Below are 19,211 nucleotides of genomic sequence, written 5' to 3' on the forward strand. Positions count from 1 at the left end.
GAAGTAGTTCTAAGTCTGAAAGAGCTGAACTTGTTTTTTTTTTTTTCTCACTGCTAATTTTAGTTTTTGGGTTTCACCAGCGATAATGAGGTTCAAGTGTTGGTTTCATTTCATATGTTTGGTCTAAGTCACTTAGCTTTGTTTTCACACCAAAGTTTTAGTCATGTACCATCATCGTCAACATCATCATCATTAGGGCTGTGTATTGGCAAGAATCTGGTGAGATGATACAAATCACAATAGGATCATGATACGATATATCACAATATATCATGATGCTGTTAAAAAGGCAATTTTTATGTTTCTTTTTTTAAATTATTATTTCCTTGAAGAACTGAATTACACCAGAAATCTGCACAAATACTAAACACATTTTTATTTGATCCCAACAGGATCTAATGTTATATCACAAAATGTTCATGTGTTCAAACTGAAATTCTGTTTTCCAGACATTCCAGTTTCAGATCCTGTTCAAATGTTCATATTCTATTAGTTCACAACTAACATCAGAACAGGATTTTAGTTCAATCCCAACAAAGGAACTAACATTATTGAATAAGAGAGTTAAATAAAAATAAATAAAATATTAACAACAAAGAAAAACAAACCTAAAATGAACCTTCACCATATCTGCATTTGAATACCTAAAAATATCAATACAGTAGTTTTAATTATCGATACAGTACTTTTTAATAGTGATACAGTACTTTAAATATCGATTCAGTACTTTTTACTATCGATACGTACTTTTTAATATCAATACAGTATTTTTTAAATATTCATAAAGTATTTTTTTAATATCAATACAGTACTTTTAAAAATCAACACGGTACTTTTTAATACGATATAGTACTTTTTGTATCGATACAGTACTTTTAAATACCGATATGGTACTTTTAGATATCGATACAGTACTTTTAAATATCAATACAGTATTGTGAAATGAAATATCGCAATATATTGCAGAACCAATAATTTCTTACACACCGTTGTAGACAAGAAGCGTCATTTAACTAGAAAGCACTCTAAAATTTATCATGGCAGTATCAACATTTCCTGAAAATGTCATCAAAATCCGTCTATAACTTTTTGAGTTAACTTGCTAACAGACAAACAAACAAACAAACCCTGATGAAAACACAACCTCCTTGGTGGAGGTAAAAACTGCACTAAAAACTGTATAAAAACCAAATGGCACACCCAACCCTGAGCTAGCTGCATGTCCAACTCCAACCCTAATTCACTGAGATGAATGTACAGAAACTGAGCTCTAAACCAGGGGTCTCAAACATGCACTTGAATTAAGGAAAAAAATTAAGGGAAAAAAAAAATCTTGAATTAAGCAAAATAAAATCTTACATTTAACAAAAAATCTTGAATTAAAAAAAATCTTGAATTAAGCAAAAAATCTTGAATTAAGCAAAAAAGTCTGGAATTAACAACTTCAAATTTTTGTCTTTGTTTTAGTGGAAAAAATAACATTGAATTATGAAAATATTTACATTTACAAACTATCCAGAAACAATAAAATGTGAATAACCTGAACAAATATGAACAACCTGAAATGTGTAAAGAAAATTCAGCCCAATTTGAACTCTTTTCTGCCTGTTCCTCAGTGTTTAGTGTCTTTGTAGATCTGATCCATAATGCACATGGACTAATGAGAAGTGGAGGCAGAATGTTGTTAAAATTGCACTGATTTTTCTTAAGAAATTTCAGTTTTTTCAGGTTATTCACATCCTTTTTGTTTGGATAGTTTATAAAAGTATTTTCATAATTTAATGGGTTTTTTTTCTTTACACTGAAACAAAGACAAAAATTTGGAGTTGTCATTATTTATAGGTTATTATGTACTTCAGATCAAATCGGGCTAACCCTAACCCTGAAAGACAATGAGTAACCTGGTAACTCAGTCAAGTGGAAACCAGGCCGGCCAAAAAGTGCCTGAGAAGCGTGCAGGCGTGATCTTAAAAGTTTTGGCGAATGACAAAGGCCGCTCAAAACCAAGATATTTGCAGTCTGATTCTGAATTGCTTGGACGTCTTCACATGAATCGTAAAGTCCACAGATTGAGTCCAAAGGCTTTTTTCTCTTCTCCTGACAGTCGCCCCTGTTTTATTTCCAACCTTGACTTAAAACAGTCTGAGTGTGCATGCGTGCTCTTCATCACCAACACCATGCTTCATATTTGCAGTCAAACATCAGCTGGACACAGATTCGGGGTCTGGGTCTGGTCCGGCACAATCAGAGGAGTCTTCTACGGTTTTTAGTCTTCAGTATTTTTTCCCCAACTGGTCCAGGATTAAAACCAGCGAATGTTCTGCTATGAGGCTTGTTTCTGAGCCTCAGAGTAGCAGGTTTATGTCTCTGCCACTGATTCTCATGCCAACATCACTTCAAACAGCGTCCAAAGTAAAACCTCTGCTCAGTCAAACTCCTGCCCATGTCAGACCTGAAGTGATGTCTTTGCTTTGTGAGCCACGGTAGCCAAAATAATTGAGTCTGATGTAGAACACATGCGTTTAAATGCCTTCAAACCTGCTTTCGGTTAAACGTCTCTGTCTGTCATTCGCTGTCATATCTCTTCTTCTGCCAATCTGATACAGATGATAAATGCTGAACATCGTATTAACAAACAACCGTGAAAATCAAAACACTATTGGACTGAAAAAGTGTAATCATGCAGAGGGGAAATGTTCCTGGACCCTAACCCAAAAAAGGTTTCTTCACATGCAATGTTATTTGTAGATTATGCTCACCAGATGCAACAAAGAAACCCACAGAAATAAACAATGGAAGGATTTGGCTTTTCTGATCCAAACAGCTTCGAAAAAAAAGAAGAATAGATCACAAAGTTTTTTAATGTGATCAGTTTTGAAATGTACTGTTAGCCAGGGCGGACATTTGGGTCTTTAAGGGTTAAAGGTGGACGTTTGGGTCTTTAAGGGTTAAAGGGTGGACGTTTGGGTCTTTAAGGGTTAAAGGTGGACGTTTGGTCTTTAAGGGTTAAAGGTGGACGTTTGGGTCTTTAAGGGTTGAAGGTGGACATTTGGGTCTTTAAGGGTTAAAGGTGGACGTTTGGGTCTTTATGGGTTAAAGGTAGACATTTGGGTCTTTATGGGTTAAAGGTGGACGTTTGGGTCTTTAAGGGTTAAAGGTGGACATTTGGGTCTTTATGGGTTAAAGGTGGACATTTAAGGTTTAAAGGTGGACGTTTGGGTCTTTAAGGGTTAAAGGTGGATGTTTGGGTCTTTATGGGTTAAAGGTGGATGTTTGGGTCTTTATGGGTTAAAGGTGGACGTTTAAGGCAGATGTTTGAGTCTTTATGTGTTAAAGGTGGATGTTTGGGTCTTTATGGGTTAAAGGTAAATGTTTGGGTCTTTATGGGTTAAAGGCGGACGTTTGGGTCTTTATGGGTTAAAGGTGGATGTTTGGGTCTTTATGGGTTAAAGGTAAATGTTTGGGTCTTTATGGGTTAAAGGCGGACGTTTGGGTCTTTATGGGTTAAAGGTGGATGTTTGGGTCTTTATGGGTTAAAGGTGGATGTTTGGGTCTTTCTAGGTTAAAGGTGGACATTTAAGGGTTAAAAGTGGACGTTTGGGTCTTTATGGGTTAAAGGTGGATGTTTGGGTCTTTATAGGTTAAAGGTGGACATTTAAGGGTTAAAGTGGACGTTTGGGTCTTATGGGTTAAAGGTGGACGTTTGGGTCTTTATGGGTTAAAGGTGGACGTTTGGGTCTTTAAGGGGTTTAAAGGTGGACGTTGGGTCTTCATGGGTTATGTTAAAGGTGGATGTGTTTGGGTCTTTATGGGTTAAAGGTGGATGTTTGGGTCTTTAAAGGTTAAAGGTGGACGTTTGGGTCTTTAAGGGTTAAAGGTGGATGTTTGGGTCTTTAAGGGTTAAAGGTGGACGTTTGGGTCTTTATGGGTTAAAGGTGGACGTTTGGGTCTTTATGGGTTAAAGGTGGACGTTTGGGTCTTTATGGGTTAAAGGTGAATGTTTGGGTTCTTTACGGGTTATCAGGTGGACGTTTGGGTCTTCATGGGTTAAAGGTGGACGTTTGGGTCTTTAAGGGTTAAAGGTGGACGTTTGGGTCTTTAAGGGTTAAAGGTGGATATTTGGGTCTTTATGGGTTAAAGGTGGATGTTTGGGTCTTTAAAGGTTAAAGGTGGACGTTTGGGTCTTTATGGGTTAAAGGTGGACATTTGGGTCTTTATGGGTTAAAGGTGGACGTTTGGGTCTTTAAGGGTTAAAGGTGGACATTTGGGTCTTTATGGGTTAAAGGTGGACGTTTGGGTCTTTATGGGTTAAAGGTGGACATTTGGGTCTTTATGGGTTAAAGGTGGACGTTTGGGTCTTTAAGGGTTAAAGGTGGACATTTGGGTCTTTATGGGTTAAAGGTGGATGTTTGGGTCTTTATGGGTTAATAGAGTCTTTCAACTGATTTTGTGGGGTTTTTTATTAGAAAATTGTGTGAAATGAACAATGGCTTCAGTGAGTTGGCATCAAATGAATGCCACTGGATAAACACATAATGGCTTGTCACCCTTTTAAAACACAAACTGTTAAAATGACGCTGTAATCAGGTAGAGAAGAGACAGAGTTAATAAATGTCTTTGATGAGTTCTTTCATATTCCTCGTTAAGACTTTTTGGGGAGAACTTCAGTTTGAGCAGACGCTTTGGAGCCTGAGAAGAAGAATGGGATTAGTTTTAGGAAAAGGGGCCATGAAGTAACACACTTTTAGAGGATCACTGAGCAAAAAGTCATTAATAAAAGTGAAAATATAGTAAAAGTCTCACACATCATGGACATAAAAAGTCCACATATGAGAGGACTAGACATGAAAACAAGCACACAATCAGATACGCAAACAGAGGTGGAGGTCAGGGATTGATGACCATGTGCACACTCTGCATTCGGACATCTGTGTGTGTGTGTGTGTGTGTGTTGGAAGCCTGCTAGAAGGCGAGCAGCAGCCGTAACCAGATAGCAGGGCGTGGGGCGTGCACGGCCGTGGAAGTGAGGCCAGGTCAAACAGACGAGTCATTACTCTGATTGAGACGAGTCATTAAGGCCGTCTGCTCCGACTGAAATAAGGAGCTGTTTGAAGAGTGGATTCTCAGGTTTTTTTTTGGTCACTGAAATGGACCGAGGCTGCACATCATGAGACAAGCTGTACCTTCTGATACGGCAGCTACAGGACTCATATTAGTCCAGTGGTTCCAACCTTTTTAGGCTCATGACCCCATTTTAACATCACAAATTTCTGGCGACCCCACACATTCAAAACAGACTTTTTTTTTTGTTACAATTAATTTGTTTTTGATCATGTAATAGTTTGCTATACTATGTTGCAAATAAACATTAATTTTAGACAACATTCAGTCTATATAATGTATATTATTATGGACAGAGGCAGTAAAGCCAGGTGTAGATTACTGCGCAAAGGAAGAATTTATTTTCCTTGGTTAGGGTCAAGGTTATTATTGTTAACAAAAGTGAACGAAATGACAAAAACTAAAATTGAAAAAAAACATTTTTGTTAACTGAAATAAATAAAAACTAGAATTAAAAGGAAAAAAATGATAACTGAAACTGTATTTTGTAACTGTTAGTTACAAAACTAACTAAAACATATAAAAATTATAGATAAAATTCCCTTAGTTTTTGTCTTTGTCAATGTTGATATAGGATAGAACATGTGAAAACTTTGTCTAAGATCAGTGGTGTAACAGAGGTATAGAAGGCAGGAGGCCAACGGTGAAAGTATGGAAAGTTTCAGTTTCGTTTTCACCCAAGTGACGTTGTGTATGGATCGCACCCCCCACCCACATTACCCCCTCCAACCTGCTCTAGGGAATTTATCCATGGTACTGTACATATGTTTGTGTCTGTGCTCAGTCAGAGCCGCCCTAACTTGATCCCTAAATAAAGTGTCCAGGGTAACCCACTGATCTGCACCTCACTAATTTCTTTGAAAATATGTCGAGGAAGATAAAATGAATGAAAAAACTTCAACTAATACTAAAACTAAACTAAAACTAAGCATTCAGAAAAAATGACAACTAATAAAAACTAGCAAACCTGCTCTAAAAACTAATTAAAAATAACTGAATTAGAGAAAAAAAGTCAAAACTAAATAAAACTAAACTATAATGAAAAATCCAAAACTATTAGAACCTTGGTCAGGATATGTACAGTCAGTCCAGCTTGGATTTACAAAGCTGACAATTAATACTGAACAAACAAGAACTGAAACTATGAATTATGAAAGAGCTGCAGCATCTGAAACTGACCACAATGAACATTTGACAGAGAAACAGAACCACACAGAAACAGAACCACACAGAAACAGAACCACAGTGCTGCAGTTTCACAACCACAGTTTGTCATGTCTGTTATGGATTGGGACTGTCTCTGTCAACTCACCATGAATTTTTTATCAGTAAGTTTTTACTTTTATCAATTACTAGAAATTTCAGGTGACCCCATTTGAATTCCAGGCGACCCCTTGTGGGGTCCCAACCCCAAGGTTGAAAAAAATTGTATTAGTCCCTTTTCCATCATCCATCTGAGCTAAACTTTCCCCATATTTCCTAAATGTGTTCCAAACAGAAGTGTGTAATGTTGGTTTTTCCATTCAATCCTAAATGTGCCGATTAGTTTTTCTTCTCATAGATGTCAGTAGAAGTCATTCCATAAACATGAACATAAATCTGTGTTGTTTTGAATCTAGAATGCTTGTTCCCCCTCTATCGCCTACTAAATTCTAAAATGATTGTGGGGTGAACCTGGTGTCAAGGTTCTAATAGTTTTGGATTTTTCATTATAGTTTAGTTTTATTTAGTTTTGACTGTTTTTTCTCTAATTCAGTTTGTTTTAATTCGTTTTTTGAGCAGGTTTGCTAGTTGTTATTAGTTTTAATTTTTTTTCTAAATGCTCAGTTTTAGTATTAATTTTAGTTTAGTCGTCTCTTTTCTCTTCTCTGTCGTCGTATTCAAAGCAATCCCAGACAGGACTCTGCTGCTTTAGTCTCCATGTTTCCAGGTAGAGTGGGGACCAGAAGACGACTGGAAACCACAAGTGAACACAAGTGACGGACCAAAAAGTGTCGTATGGTGCCAACAGATAAAATTGCTAGAGCGAAATAAATTGATTTTGTATCCATCAGACATTGACAAAGATGAAAACGAAAGGAATTTTATTCATAATTTTTATAAGTTTTAGTTAGTTTTGTAAACACACAATACAGTTTCAGTTAGTTATCATTTTTTCTTTTAATTATAGTTTTGATTTATTTCAGTTAACGAAAATGTTTTTTCAATTCTAGTTTTCGTCATTTTGTTAGTTTTCGTTAGCCCAATTTGATCTCAAGTGGGCTGGACCAATAAAATAACAGTGAAAAAAAAGGAAAACTATATTATGATCAGGTTTACATCTACAAAGTTTCCTTAAAAATCTGCATAATATGAACTTGAATTGTCTTAAGAAAAACAAGTGCAATTTTAACAATATTCTGCCTCGGTTTATCAGTTTACCATTTATACATGTGCATTACAATTGTACAAAACATTTAGTAACAGGCAGAATATTAGTAAAATCGCATCTACCTCTCTTAAGACATTTCCATTTGTTTATATTTGTTCAGGTTATTCCTATTTTTTGTAAAAGTATAGTTTGGTAATGTAAACATTTTCATGTAATTTTACTTTTTTACACCAAAAAAAAAAAAAAAAAGAGAAAATGAGAAAATGTGGGGTTGTAATTATTTATAGGTTATTTATTAATATTTTACTGGTCCTGACCCACTTGAAATCTCATTGGACTGTGTATGGAACCTGAATTAAAATGATTTTGACACCACTGATTGTTAATTTCTTCAGTGTAAGTTTTGCATTTCACAAATTCATCCCGCGGGCAGATTGGACCCTTTGGTGGGCCGGATTTGGACCCCGGGCCACATGTTTGACACCTGTGGTCTATATGAATACATTCTAACCTAAGAAACCGTCTTCATATGGACAGGGCCTGAGATTCAAAGTCCGTGTAATAATATCTGTGCATGTCTGTAAATGTTCATACTGGTGCATCTGTACCTGATGCATGTTTACATTTGGAGTTCAGGTTCCCTGTGTGTGTCCCTGTGTGTGTCTGTGTGTACACTTGCTGCGTATGATGATCAGTGTGTATATGTTTGTGTCTTTGTGTGTCTGTGTGTGCATGTTTGTGTCTTTGTGTGTCTGTGTGTGCATGTTTGTGTCTTTGTGTGTCTGGCTGAGTCCCAGCTCTGTGAAATCCTTCTGGATAGCGGAAGTTGTTCCCTGATTGCTCGTCTCCTCTGTAGAAAAGGAGCTGCATTGTTTTAGTTAATTCTTCCATCAACCATAACCGGCCAGCGTGCACACAAACACACACACACACTCTCAGGAGGTTACTCTTTAACCTCTACACAACATGGAACAGAAGCTGGACTTGATTGCAGAGTTTCTCTGTGAGTGTGTGTGTGTGTGTGTGTGTCCTGATGGAGGCCAATTCTAATGAGACAAAGCTCCCTCATCCGAATGGAAAGAACATATCGACCAAAGACAGGCCTCTGTATCTCAGCTGGGACAAAGGTGTTGACGTGACAGTCACTGTAGCACATGTTATGAGGAGGTAAACTTCTAATTTCAGACACAAGTCAAGTTTAAACGTCAGACTGAACAGTTTATTTCCCTTTTCTATATTATAAAAGAGAAGTGGACTGACTCTGTGTGTGTGTGTGTGTGTGTCAAGGTTCTAATAGTTTTGGATTTTTCATTATAGTTTAGTTTTATTTAGTTTTGACTTTTTTTTCTTTAATTCAGTTCGTTTTAATTCGTTTTTAGAGCAGGTTTGATAGTTTTTATTAGTTTTCATTTTTTTCTAAATGCTCAGTTTTAGTATTAATTTTAGTTTAGTCGTCTCTTTTCTCTTCTTCTCTGTCGTCGTATTCAAATAAATCCCAGACAGGACTCTGCTGCTTTCTCCCAACTTTAGTCTCCATGTTTCCAGGTAGAGTGGGGACCAGAAGACGACTGGAAACTACAAGTGACGGACCCTGAAGTATCTTATGGTGTCGCTAGCTAAAATAGCTTGAGTGGATGTGGACAATTTTGTGCCAGATACAAGATATTGTTCTAAGCTACAGGTGGATCAAATTGGAGGCTAATCAGAGTCGTTTTGAATTTTTGATGAATTTTTGAAAATTGCTCAATGATGAGAGATAGGAAAATTGTAAATTTTGAGACCTTGCTGTGACCTTGAACTTTGACCTACTTGGCCCAAAATGTAATGGGTTGGTCCCAGGGCCTAGGCCTATCTGTGGGGAAGATTTGGGAAAGATGGTTGGAATGGTTTTCCCGTAAAGTTGCTAACAAATAAATAAACAAACACGCAAAGCAAAGTGATGACAATACCTCCTGGCGGAGGTAATGAACACAGAAAAATAAAAATGCTGCATTTCACACAGTTGCACACAGGACTACCATTGTCACAGGATCTTTTCTGGACAAAATAGGTCAGGTGATCGTACTCGACTTCTGCAACTGTTACAAATTTCTGGAGGTTCTCACATATTCAAGAAAGGAGAAAGGAGGCACCCACACCCCCTTCCACATCAACGGCATGGAGGTGGAGCGTGTCTCCAGCTTCAAATTCCTGGGGACCCACATCACAGAAAACCTGACCTGGTCCACCAACACCTCCCACCTGATTAAGAAGGCCCATCAGCGTCTCTTCTTCCTGAGAACACTGAAGAGGAACCAGCTGTCTGCTGTCATCCTGGGCAACTTCTACCGCTGCGCAATAGAAAGCATCCTGACTAACTGTGTAACAGTGTGGTATGGAAACTGCTCTGCTGTGGACCGCAAAGCACTCCAGAGGGTGGTGAAAACTGCCCAACGCATCATCGGTGCCCCACTTCCGGACATTGAGGGAGTCTACAAGAAAAGATGCGTGCGCCGGGCGCGTAGCATCCTCAGAGACTCTCCTCACCCAGCCAACAGACTCTTCATTTAGTTATTGTTTTTTCTTTTAATTATAGTTTTTATTTATTTCAGTTAACAAAAATGTTTTTTCAATTCTAGTTTTTGTCATTTCATTAGTTTTCGTTAACGATAATAACCTTGGTGTGTGTGTCTCGGGCATCACACTAACTCCGTACAGAGCTGACCTCTGCAGTTTATCTACTTCTGTATTTTTGCTCAGTGAACAGACTGGCAAAAACAGCAAGTTGATCGGATCAATATCTTGTCAGATATTAGTCATTATGAATACAATATCCTTTCAACCCTGTTGCTATGTCCAGAATCACGTTGCCTACGCTTCAAACAATAGAATCCCGTTATGCTTTGGCGGTGACTGCTGAACAAATGTGGTACAGCATGCGTGGATACACAACAAATATCTGTGCTGGGGGGCAGTGACAGTACCCCACAGGATCAGGATGTGGATTTTAAACCCCCCCCCCCCCCCCCTTTGGCACTGACACTGATGAAGTCCAGGATCTAGAACCCGTGGATCCCCACAGGTCAACGCTCTAGTCTACTGACTAAAGCCCTACCTGCACGGACAAGTAATATTAGATTAGATTAGATTAGATTAGATTCAACTTTATTGTCATTACTCAGTATAAATACAGGGTAACAAAATGCAGTTAGCATCCAATCAGAAGTGCAAATAGCAGAAGTGCAGTATAATACAGTTAAATACCGTATGTACAGATAAGCAATATGTACAGATGAGTGCAGTTATATACAGCTAATGCAAATGAGATGGTTATATGAAGTATTGAATGTACAGATGAATAAATAGGATTTTCAATAGCTCTGTGCAGTATATGTACAATTGTTATGGGAGAAGTAAGTACAGGTAGGGCTATAAAGGGTGGTTATAATTATCCTTAAGGCTATACAGAAGTAACTGATTTGCTATACAAATATCTTGTGAATATACTATATATAAGGCTATATGCAGAAATAACGAACTTGCTATACAGATGTCTGTGAATATACAAAGAGTAAGAGTTAAGTAGATATATAGAATATACACATATACACCTATGCATGCACACAAAAACTCAAGTGTGGATGTAAGCATATACATATATACACACACAATATTGGCTGTGTGATATAGATCTAACAGTAGAGAATACTGATGAATGTGTACAGCTGTGGAACCAGATGTGCAGTTATCAGTGCATCAGTGCACAAAGAGTCAACACAGGTAGGAGGAGGGTGTGGGGTCATCTGCTGGCAGAGTTCAGTAGGGTGACGGCTGTGGGGAAGAAGCTGTTCCTGTATCTGCTTGTTTTGGTCTGCAGACTCCTGAATCGCCTCCTGGAGGGGAGGAGCTGGAAGAGTCTGTTGGCTGGGTGAGGAGAGTCTCTGAGGATGCTATGCGCCCGGCGCACGCATCTTTTCTTGTAGACTCCCTCAATGTCCGGAAGTGGGGCACCGATGATGCGTTGGGCAGTTTTCACCACCCTCTGGAGTGCTTTGCGGTCCACAGCAGAGCAGTTTCCATACCACACTGTTACACAGTTAGTCAGGATGCTTTCTATTGCGCAGCGGTAGAAGTTGCCCAGGATGACAGCAGACAGCTGGTTCCTCTTCAGTGTTCTCAGGAAGAAGAGACGCTGATGGGCCTTCTTAATCAGGTGGGTGGTGTTGGTGGACCAGGTCAGGTTTTCTGTGATGTGGGTCCCCAGGAATTTGAAGCTGGAGACACGCTCCACCTCCATGCCGTTGATGTGGAAGGGGGTGTGGGTGCCTCCTTTCTCCTTTCTTGAATATGTGAGAACCTCCAGAAATTTGTAACAGTTGCAGAAGTCGAGTACGATCACCTGACCTATTTTGTCCAGAAAAGATCCTGTGACAATGGTAGTCCTGTGTGCAACTGTGTGAAATGCAGCATTTTTATTTTCTGTGTTCATTACCTCCGCCAGGAGGTATTGTCATCACTTTGCTTTGCGTGTTTGTTTATTTATTTGTTAGCAACTTTACGGGAAAACCATTCCAACCATCTTTCCCAAATCTTCCCCACAGATAGGCCTAGGCCCTGGGACCAACCCATTAAATTTTGGGCCAAGTAGGTAAAAGTTCAAGGTCACAGCAAGGTCACAAAATTTACAATTTTCCTATCTCTCATCATTGAGCAATTTTCAAAAATTCATCAAAAATTCAAAACGACTCTGATTAGCCTCCAATTTGATCCACCTGTAGCTTAGAACAATATCTTATATCTGGCACAAAATTGTCCACATCCACTGTGGAATGTGGACTCTGTGGACATTTACATTTAACACTGAAAATCCCATTTACCACACATTTTTCATTATATCTCAACAAATATTGATTGGAATTTAATATAATTTGACAGACACATGACTGGTACCAAGCTTCAGCTTTTTTTCTGCTGTTTGGAACAACCTGGAAACTGTTGAATTTAAAAAGAAATAGTTGATCCACACATGCACACTGTTCGGGGTGCTTGGCGGAGGTTTGCGTTCTCTGAACACTTGTTTATTCTGCCGCTTCCTGGTTAAAATTAACGGAGACTAAATTGGCAAACATGAATGAGGTTCTTAAAGTTCTTTGTTGAGAAGCTCTTTGGGTGCAAATGGGAAGGCTTAACCATTTAAATCCTGACGTGTCTGTGCCGAGCGTTCTGAGTGTAGGATTATTTTTAATATTAAATATTCATAAAATTAAACCTTCTCCTTGATAGCAAAAATTTCAAAACGCACTGAGAGAATAGTCCTTGTGCTTTCCGTAGACATCTGAGCATGCTCAGTGCACCCCCCACACCAAAAATCTGAATAAATAATTGTGTTTAAAATAGACCTAAAAAAAAAGGTCATCTTAGGAAACTTAACACATGTCATCATTTTAGATATTTATATTCCACAGTAACATGATGGACAAATGTTGAGCTGTTGGTAGTGAATAAAAATGCCATTAACACAATAATCTCTTTTCCATTGACCCTAAAATTGTGTGAATATAACTCGTGCATAAAAATTTGCCATATGCAAAAATGACAATTTCACCAAAAGTCTCGCTTTTCACCGGAAAATTTTTGCACTTCGTTTTCCGACGTAGCAAAACTGGTTTATTGTGCAAAACTGCAACGGAAAGACCTTTTCACACAACTAGAGTCACATGAACAAAAAAAAATGGATGTTGATGGACGTTAAAACGAGAAGAAGAGTTGAACCCAAACGTGTGTATGTGTGGACACACCAGGAAACCACATCAGTTTAGAATTTAGTAGGAGATAGAGGGGGAACCAGCATTCTAGATTCAAAACAACAGAGAAATGGGAGCATTTTCCAGGACCTAGAGGGCGCTATGACAGAAATATGAATATATCTGTAAAACAACCTGATGTTTATGTTCGTCACCATGTTTATGGAATGACCTCTTGCGATATCTTGCAATAATAAATAAAGAAATCATCGCATTTGTGATTTAATGGAAAAACCTACATGATGCACTTCTGTTTTTTTGACATTTAGTAAATATGGGTAAAGTTTGTGCAGATGTCCGATGGAAAAGCCACAAGTGTAAAGTTATACTTCACCAAATGAGAATGTTCACACTAAGAGTAGAAGAAGAAGCCCAAAGGCAGAGGGTAAATCTTTTCCACGTACCTCAGATGTAAGTCTTCAGAGTATTTCAGACAGGCGTAGATGAACTCTTTGAGCTGACAGTAAACTTTTGGCACAAACTCTGAGAAGGGAAGCTTCTTTGGGAAGGGAAGCTGGAGGAAACAGAGCGAGAAAAAGAGAGAATTGATTCAAAATGGACTTTGTGTAAAAGTGAACTGAAGACTGTTAATGCCAGAGCTGACTGTCCACAGCCCATGCAGTGTTGGTTCATATTAGTGAGTGTTTGGCCTTTACCTTTTCCAATTCCGGGTCCTGCAGTGGAAACTGGGAGGTGTAGTGTCTGTACTCCTGCTCTGATGACACTGGGATTGGACTGTAGTTGTCCTGATCCAACACCTGTCTGTAGAACAACAACAACACATAAGGAACCAAACCGCACTAGGGATGGAAACAATTAATCGACTAACGATTAATTGTCGATAAGAATTTTCTCAATTAAATTATTAATTGTCAGTTAATTGCCCTTTTCCGCCCGTCCACACCAAGGTTATAATAGTTTTGGATTTTACCTCCGCCAAGGAGGTTCTGTTTTTGTTGGTTTGTCTGCGTGATTGTGAAATGCTGATTCTGGCACAAGGAACAAATGATTAAATTTTGGTGGTGATCGGGGGTGGGGGGGGGCACAGGGGCCCACTGATCTGCCTTGGTGGAGGTCTGCACTCTCTGAGTGCTTCTAGTTCATTATAGTTTAGTTTTATTTAGTTTTGACTTTTTTTTCTCTAATTCAGTTAGTTTTAATTCGTTTTTAGAGCAGGTTTGCTAGTTTTTATTCATTTTCATTAATTTCTAAATGCTTAGTTTTAGTTTAGTTTTAGAATGATTTTAGTTTTGTCGTATCTTTTCTCTTCTTCTCCGTCGTCATATTCAAATAAATCCCAGATAGGACTCTGCTTTCTCCCAACTTTAGTCTCCATGTTTCCACGTAGAGTGGGGACCAGAAGACGACTGGAAACCACAAGTGACGGACCGTCAGGTGTCGTATGGTGCCGCTAGCTACAATTGCTAGAGCAAAATAAATCACTTTCGTATCAATCCGACATTGACAAAAGATGAAAACTGAGGGAATTTTATCCATAATTTTTTATAAGTTTTAGTTAGTTTTGTAAGCACACAATACAGTTTCAGTTGGTTATCATTTTTTTCTTTTAATTATAGTTTTTATTTATTTCAGTTAACGAAAGTGTTTTTTCAATTCTAGTTTTTGTCATTTCGTTAGTTTTCATTAATGAAAATAACCTTGGTCCACACCTGTCTGAAGGCTGCCGCTTTGTCCAAGCTGCAATGCCGCAGCTGGGAAAGCCGACCTCCCCCTACCCACCCACCGACCGACGAAACGCATGCATGTGCACCCCCCCATTACACACCGCCACACCAACAGATGAATTCCACAGGAAACACTGACTGTATCCAATGGTTCAATAAATCAATCATTAAGGAATATGACATGCTTTTATCATGAAGTATAGAAACAATATTTAACTTTTATTCTTATAGACCATATTGAAAGAGAAATTCTGGTTCTCAGGAAAATCGCCGCTCATCAATTAATTGTTAATTGATCAATAAGGTCAACCAACTAATGATTAATGGATTAATCAATAATTTGCATCCCTAAACTGCACTGATGCCAAATAGATCACAGTATGATCTTATCAAATAAACACAGTCATGCTGTAATTATAGTTATGATAGTTGCCTCTGCCAGGAGGTATTGTGATCACTTTGCTTTGTGTGTTTGCTTGTTTGTTTGTGTTTGCTTGTTTGTTTGTGTGTTTGCTTGTTAGCAAGATAACTCGAAATCATTAAACTTTGGTGGTGATCGGGGGGGCAGATCTGTCTTGGCGGGGGTCTGCGCTCTCCGAGTGCTTTTCTTGTTTTGTAAATGTTTTTTGTTTTAGTTTAGTTTTTCACCTTGGTGTGAGACCTCGACTTAATTTAGTTTTTTTTTTTTTTTTTTTCAAACAACAGAAATGTTGTATTTGTTTATACTTCGTTACAGTGTACGTTTTTTTAAAGGGAGAAATGAAAATCAAATTCATGTACCTGTAGTTATTTTTCTGTTTCAGTATGGTTTTGTTTTGTTTTTTATCTAATTTTCACTGTTACCTCCAAAGAACTAAAACCACCACCAGTGACCAAAAGCATCTACTGTCCAATGTTTGTGGACTCCAGAACTATAATCCTATCAATATATTGAAACAAATCAGGTTAAAATGCAGTTTAACAGCTTTTCAACGGCATCAGATGAGTCTGTTTTGAACATTCACATGTAGTTTGGTTGCACACAATTGTTTCTAAACTCAGTTAAACATGAAATTTGCTCATTTTTCTTTCTTTTGATAATAATGACCTTTGGATTTACTCTGAGATTTTATGCATGTCCATATGATTGGTAAATTAATTATAGGAAAATACTGAATTTGTACTGAAAAATGCAAAATGCAGAGGATAGATAGAATGAATGCAGTTAAAAATTAATTTACAAGTTGCCACTGAAGTAGTTCTAAGTCTGAAAGAGCTGAACTTGTTTTGTTTTTTTTTTCTCACTGCTAATTTTAGTTTTTGGGTTTCATCAGCGATAATGAGGTTCAAGTGTTGGTTTCATTTCATACGTTTGGTCTGAGTCACTTAGCTTTGTTTTCACACCAAAGTTTTAGTCACGTACCATCATCATCATCATCATCATCATTAGGGCTGTGTATTGGCAAGAATCTGGTGATATGATACAAATCACAATAGGATCATGATACGATATATCACAATATATCATGATGCTGTTAAAAAGGCAATTTTTTGTTTCTTTTTTTGAATGATTATTTCCTTGAAGAATTGAATTACAGCAGAAATCTGCACAAATAGTAAACACATTTTTATTTGATCACAACAGGATCTAATGTTCTATCACAAAATGTTCCTGTGTTCAAACTGAAATTCTGTTTTACAGACATTACAGTTTAAGATCCTGTTCAAATGTTCAGATTCTATTAGTTCACAACTAACATCAGAACAGTATTTTGGTGCGATCCCAACAAAGGTACTAACATTTAATAAAAAGAGTGTTAAATAATAATAAATAAGATATAAACAATAAAGAAAAACAAAAATGAACCTCCTCAATATCTGCATTTGAATAAATATTTTAAAATATCGATACAGTACTTTTTAATATCAATACAGTATTGTGAAATGACATATCGCAATATATTGCAGAACCGATATTTTCTTACACCCCTAATCACCATCATCATCATCATCATCGTCTCCCTTCATCAGGTCATGCATCAAACATTTTGTTAATTTGCCTAATTTTAGTTCCGTTCTGTTTTTTTCTTTTTTCAGATCCTTGTGTAACTTCATTCTATTAGTCCCAATGTTTTGAAAAATGCTGTTTTCATGGTAAAGTGACGTAAACTGAATCCTGGTTCAACTTGCTCCGAACCATATTTTTCCCTTTTGATCAGGCCTACGACGGAGTGGATGACCTGCGCTATCGTCCACAGGAGACGGAAGTAAAGAACATAAAAGTCTGAAAGTGCTTGTTTTACATGTAATAACCCTGTATTTACACCAGTAGATTATGTGTCCTGTTTTTAATAACGGTATAATAGCAAGACTATAAACCACAGGTGTCAAACATGTGGCCCGGGGACAAAATCTGGCCCTCCAAAGGGTCCAGTCCAGCCCTTGGGATGAATTTGTGAAATGCAAAAATTACACTAAAATATAAACAATCCTTTTAGTTCAGGTTCCACATTCAGACCAATTCAATCTGAAGTGGGCAGGACCAGTAAAATACTATCATAATAACAGAGAAATAATGACAACTCCAAATTTTTCTCTTTGTAAATGTAAATATTTTCATATAATTTCATAAAAAAATGTGAATAACCTGAATAAATATGAACAACCTGAAATGTTTTAAGAGAAGTACAATTTTAACAAGATTCTGTCTGTTACTAAATGTTTTGTGTGTTTGTAGATCCACTGTGATCTGTCAGTTAAAATGTACATGTGGAAATGATAAACTAAGGCAGAATATTGTTAGAATTACACTTATTTTTTCAGTTTGTTCATGTTATTCACATCTTTTGAAAGGATAGTTTGTAGATGTAAACCTATTCAAAATGTAAATTTACTTTTTTTGCTCTAAAACAGAGAAAAGTTTGGCGTTGACAATTTTTATATATTATTATGTTATTATTTTACTGGTTCGGCCCACTGCAGATCAAATTTAGCTGAATGTGGAACTGAACTAAAATGAGTTTGACAGCCTCGCTATAAACCATTCCACTGCACGACTGCACCGTAAAGTTCAAAGGTCAGACTGTTACAATACTCCTCTACATTTTTAGGTCTTAAAGCACAACTAAAATGTCATCAGCATTTCCTTCACACACACACACACACACTCACATCCCATTGGGGGTCATTCTGATTCTTGAGGTTTTCTTGACCCACCTCCTCCCCTCTTTCACCCCTCCTGTTCTTGTTGGCACTCCGGACTTCGGACGTTCCAACGTTCCATGGAGAGGCCGTGAACCGGAGAGCGCTCTTTTACCAACAATACAACACAACATTCCTGTGGCTTCCCTAGTGTGTGTGTGTGTGTGTGTGTGTGTGTGTGTGTGTGTGTGTGTGTGTGTGTGTGTGTAAGTGTGTGTGTACGTGTGTGTGAGAGAAAGAGAGGGACAGTGCAAGAAGCAGAGTGAGGAAGGAGAAGGCAGTGTGTGTTTGTTTGCCCAAGTCCCAACGGTGTAAATGAACAAAAGCAATGGTGAAACAATGGTACGTACACACACACACACACACACATATATATATATATATACACACACAGACACACACACACACACACAGACACACCCACACACACCTCTTGCCGGGGTACTACCCACTCTGAAGGGCAGAAAATGTTCCGGACGTCGCTTTAAAACACTTCCTCTCTGGCTGGTCATAAAAGTTCAAAAAACCAAGACGTTTCCCACAAACTTCACATGGGTCTGAAACTGTGTGTGTGCGTCGTACGTTCCCTCCTCTGACCTTATGACTCCGTTTACACCCACATGTAAACAAACAAAGTGTGACCCAAATGCTTCTCAAAAGGCACTTTTCTAACTGAATTTCTAGGAACTTAAACATCCCCAAGAAGTGAAGTCCCGGAGTTTTCCCAAGAGTCACACTTCCTGGGCCATCACAAAGCCATAAATCTGAACATGGTGAGTTTCCCAGAAAGTATAGCTATTCCTCCTCATATTTCCTCTTACTGGGCATATGAGGTAACAGAGAACAGATCTACAGCTGCACCAGTTGCACGTTTTCTGGCTGATTCAGATTTCCATTTTTAGTACAAGCTGTCAGTTACATTTCAGGCAGATTACAGTTTTCTTTCTTTCTATAAATTCTAAATAACTATACAGATAAGGACTTTTGTAACTGTTCCTCAGTGGAAAACTCAATCTTATGTTCAATAAAATAACTCTAACTTGACTTATAAATTTTCTCTAAATTTGCACC

General features: G+C 37.9%; 1 protein-coding gene across 1 annotated transcript in view; it reads right to left on the minus strand.

Moving 5' to 3' along the window:
* Nucleotides 1-19,211, minus strand: part of exoc6b (exocyst complex component 6B) — a 252,990-nt gene that overhangs the window by 127,244 nt on the left and 106,535 nt on the right. Inside the window, 2 exon segments of the mRNA XM_030162161.1 lie at nucleotides 13,680-13,789; nucleotides 13,932-14,037. Of these exon segments, the coding sequence (XP_030018021.1) occupies nucleotides 13,680-13,789; nucleotides 13,932-14,037 (216 nt within the window).

This window comes from Sphaeramia orbicularis, chromosome 18 (genome assembly GCF_902148855.1).
Source record: "Sphaeramia orbicularis chromosome 18, fSphaOr1.1, whole genome shotgun sequence".
Lineage (NCBI taxonomy): Eukaryota > Metazoa > Chordata > Actinopteri > Kurtiformes > Apogonidae > Sphaeramia > Sphaeramia orbicularis.